At 50.8% G+C, this 3,863-nt stretch overlaps 1 protein-coding gene across 1 annotated transcript; it reads left to right on the top strand.

Annotated features, from left to right (window-relative positions):
• Positions 452-1,582, top strand: LOC110430499. The gene has a single exon (XM_021448231.1). It carries the CDS (start codon positions 452-454, stop codon positions 1,580-1,582), a length of 1,131 nt encoding a protein of 376 aa, XP_021303906.1.

Here is a 3,863-nt window from a genome sequence, read left to right as displayed (position 1 = left end):
GGATGCAAAAGAAACTCAGGAGAGGATCAAGAGCAGGTCAGCTCCACAACCTCCGCCGTCGGTCGCTCAACCTCGGGAGGTGAATCACACATTCCCGCAGACCTTCTACCACTCATATGTCGGAGGATCGGGCCAGCAGCACCCAGCTCCAGTTCAGCCCAGCGCGCTAGCCTCCGCTTACTATCCCGGCTTCCTACCAGCTTGGCGCCCAGCACAGCAGCCCGCAGAACATAACCTGCAACCAACCTATGCTCCTCCACGACCCCCATAGATTACATACATCGAGACCCCGTAACCCCACCAGCAGTCACTACCTCCTTCCCCAAACCAACTACAGTTAATCCAAGCTCTACCTCCACCAAAACCCGAACCCCACCCCGACAATCAAATCGGCCCCCATACACCGCTGCCCACAATTGGGATGATCTTGCCGATAGCAGGAGGGTCCTCAATGGAGTTCCAGACAAAGAAGCAGAAGAAGGACCACCTTCGACTCATCAACAATGTTGCAGTTCAGGGGCCGGTCCGCTGCACCGATTGGTCTAGAACCCCAATAACCTTCACCGAGGAAGATCTAAGGTTGGAAAGCTACCCACATACGGATGCAATGGTCATAACAGCGAATGTTGCAGGATGGGGGGTCAGCGGGATCTTAGTAGACTCACGAAGTTCCGCAGACAAAATATTTGCCGGAACCTTCGACCAAATGAAGCTCAGCAGAAGCCAGCTCCAACCCTTAGAATCACCTTTGATCGGGTTCGGAGGAAAGCAGATACACGCTCTGGGTAAGGTCGCCCTACCTGTATCCTTTGGCACAACGGAAAACGCAAGGACAGAGTATGTCACCTTCGACGTGGTAGACCTGCATTACCCATACAATGCCATATTCGGGCGGGGGTTCTTGAACAAATTCAATGCGGCTGCTCACATGGGGTACCTGTGCATGAAAATCCCGGCTCTGCACAGGGTGATCACCGTGCGCGGAAGTCAAAAAGAGGTGAGGAACATAGAGAAAGCAATCTACAAGTCTTTCCGAAACATAAACTCCGTGGACTCCACGCAAGAAGAAGCTTGCCAGCCGCCAGACATGCCAAGGGGGAAGATAGACCTGGCCGATCAGGAGGAAATAAAATGTGTCCCTTTGCAAGAGGCAGTACCAGATAAGAAAGTCAACATATCCGCCACCCTTAGCAGAGAGGAGGAGCTTGAGTTGTTGGACCTGCTACAGAAGAATCAGGATATCTTTGCCTGGAGTGCCACTGACCTGCAGGGAGTCAGCAGAGACATCATACAACATTCGCTGGACATCGACCCAAGAATGAGGCCGAAGAAACAAAGACAGAGGAAGATGTCTGAAGAGAGAACCTTAGCGGCAAAGGCAGAGGTGCAGAGACTTCTGGACACGAATGTCATCAGAGAGATCATGTACCCAGAATGGCTGGCGAATGTGGTCCTAGTCCCCAAGAAGAATGGCAAAATGAGAATATGCATAGATTTCACAGATCTCAACAAAGCTTGTGTCAAAGACTCCTTCCCCTTGCCGAGGATAGATACCTCTGTCGACAAAGCCGCCGGTTGCTAGAGATTTTCACTGCTGGATTGCTTCTCTGGGTACCACCAAATTTGGCTCAAGAAGGAAGACGAGGGAAAGCCAAGCTTCACGACTCCGTTCGGCACGTATTGCTACACCAGAATACCAGAGGGTCTCAAGAACGCTGGAGCAACCTTCTCTAGAATGATGGGGAAGGTTCTAGGAAGTCAGCTGCAGAGAAACATCATAGCCTACATCGACGACATTGTTGTCATGAGCAGACGCAAAGAGGATCATATCAAGGACCTGCAGGAAACCTTTGCCAACCTAAGATCTGCCAGGCTGAAACTTAACCCGAAAAAATATGTATTCGGGGTCAGCAAGGGAAAAATGCTGGGGTACATCATTAGCTCCGAAGGAATCAGAGCTAACCCAGACAAGACAAAGGCAATCATGTCAATGGCAGAACCTTCGAGCAAGAAAGAAGTGCAAAGGTTGACTGGTCGAATAGCAGCCCTCAACAGATTCATCTCAAGATCTGCGGAGCGAAGCCTACCATTCTTCAAAGTGCTAAGAGGAGAAGGCAAAACAGAATGGGGCCCGGAACAATCAGAGGCCTTTAGGCAGCTCAAAAGCTACATTGCAACGAATCTGGTGGTAACTGTGCCCGAGCCGGACACTCCCCTACTACTGTATGTGGCTGCCTCCGAGCACGCTGTCAGTGCTGTCTTGGTGCACGAGGCAAGTGATAGTAAGGGAACTGTGCAAAGACCCGTCTACTATGTGTCCGAAGCTCTGTCAGGAGCAAAGTTGAACTACACGGAGATAGAAAAAATCGCGTACGCAGTCCTGTGCGCATCAAGGAAGCTCAAGCATTACTTCCAAAGCCATGAGATCAAGGTACCCACTTCACAGCCGTTGGGTGACATCCTTAGGAACAAGGAGGCCTCTGGGCATATAGGGAAATGGGCGGCTGAGCTATCGCAGTTCGAAATCACCTATGTCCCCAGAACCTCCATCAAGTCGCAGGCCCTGGCCGACTTCATGGCAGATTGGACACCTTCGAGCAAAGAAGATGAGAAGGTAGTCGACCCGCCGTGGACATTGTACACAGACGGCGCCTGGGGGCAATCAGGGGCAGGAGCAGCAGCTGTCCTGGTCGCACCGTCCGGCCTCAAGCAAAAGTATGCCGCGAGACTTGAATTGAGAGCGACAAACAACATAGCCGAGTATGAAGGACTCATCCTCGGGCTGAACAAAGTTAAGGCTTCGGGAGCCAAAACACTGCTCATCAAAACAGACTCCCAGGTGGTGGCGGGACAAGTGGAGAAGGAGTACTTGGCACACAACCCTGAGCTGGCAAGATATTTGGCCGTCGTAAGGGGGGTGGAGAGAAGGTTCAAAGGGGTTCGCTCTGCAGTACATTCCAAGAGCCGAGAACTACGAGGCAGACGAGCTAGCCAAAGCAGCGGCCAACAACACCTCCTTGCTAGAAGGAACCTTCTACCAAATTGTTGGAGCACCCGCAACTGAATCGTTGCCAAAAGCTTTCCGCTCAGTCCTGCTGACAGAAGGCGAATATTGGAGGCAGGCAATATCTGACTCCCTCAAAGACAAAACAGCCACAGATGACGAAGCATCAACCAAGAGAATGGAAGCAAGAGCAAGGAATTACACCATCATTGACGGAAACCTATACAAGAAAGGTGTAGTCCAACCTTTGCTGAAATACATATCACAAACCGAGGGCAGAGAACTTCTGCAAGAGATACATTCTGGGATATGCGGGTCACACATCGGCCCACGCGCGCTGTCCACCAAAGCACTGAGGCAAGGTTTCTACTGGCCAACTCACATCAAAGATGCTGAAGAGATAGTGAAAACATGAGAGGCTTGCCAGACCTTCTCACCAATTCAGTCTGGACCTTCAGCACCAACTCAGCTCATATCACCGTCATGGCCGTTACAGAGATGGGGAATGGACCTGGTAGGACCAATGCCAACTGCCCAAGGGGGAAGCAAGTTCGCCGTCGTAGCCATCGAATACTTTACAAGATGGATCGAAGCCAAACCACTAGCCACCATAACCTCTGAAACAATCAGGAAATTTTTCTGGCAGAACATAGTCTGCAGATTCGGAGTTCTAAGCCTACTCACAGTTGACAACGGGAGACAGTTTGATTCAGACAGGTTCAAGGAATTCTGTCATCACATAGGAACCAAAATTTCTTTCACATCCGTCTACCACCCAGAGTCAAACGGGGCAGTAGAGAGAGCAAACAAAATAATATTCTCCGCAATCTCCAAAACTCTACTCAACCTACGAAAGGGG

This window comes from Sorghum bicolor, chromosome 1 (genome assembly GCF_000003195.3).
Source record: "Sorghum bicolor cultivar BTx623 chromosome 1, Sorghum_bicolor_NCBIv3, whole genome shotgun sequence".
Classification (NCBI taxonomy): Eukaryota; Viridiplantae; Streptophyta; class Magnoliopsida; order Poales; family Poaceae; genus Sorghum; species Sorghum bicolor.
This window is presented reverse-complemented; position numbering and strand designations above follow the sequence as displayed.

What these genes read in the sequence shown, in the direction of transcription:
- LOC110430499 (XM_021448231.1), top strand. Translation starts at nt 452, where the DNA reads ATGGAGTTCCAGACAAAGAAGCAGAAGAAGGACCACCTTCGACTCATC.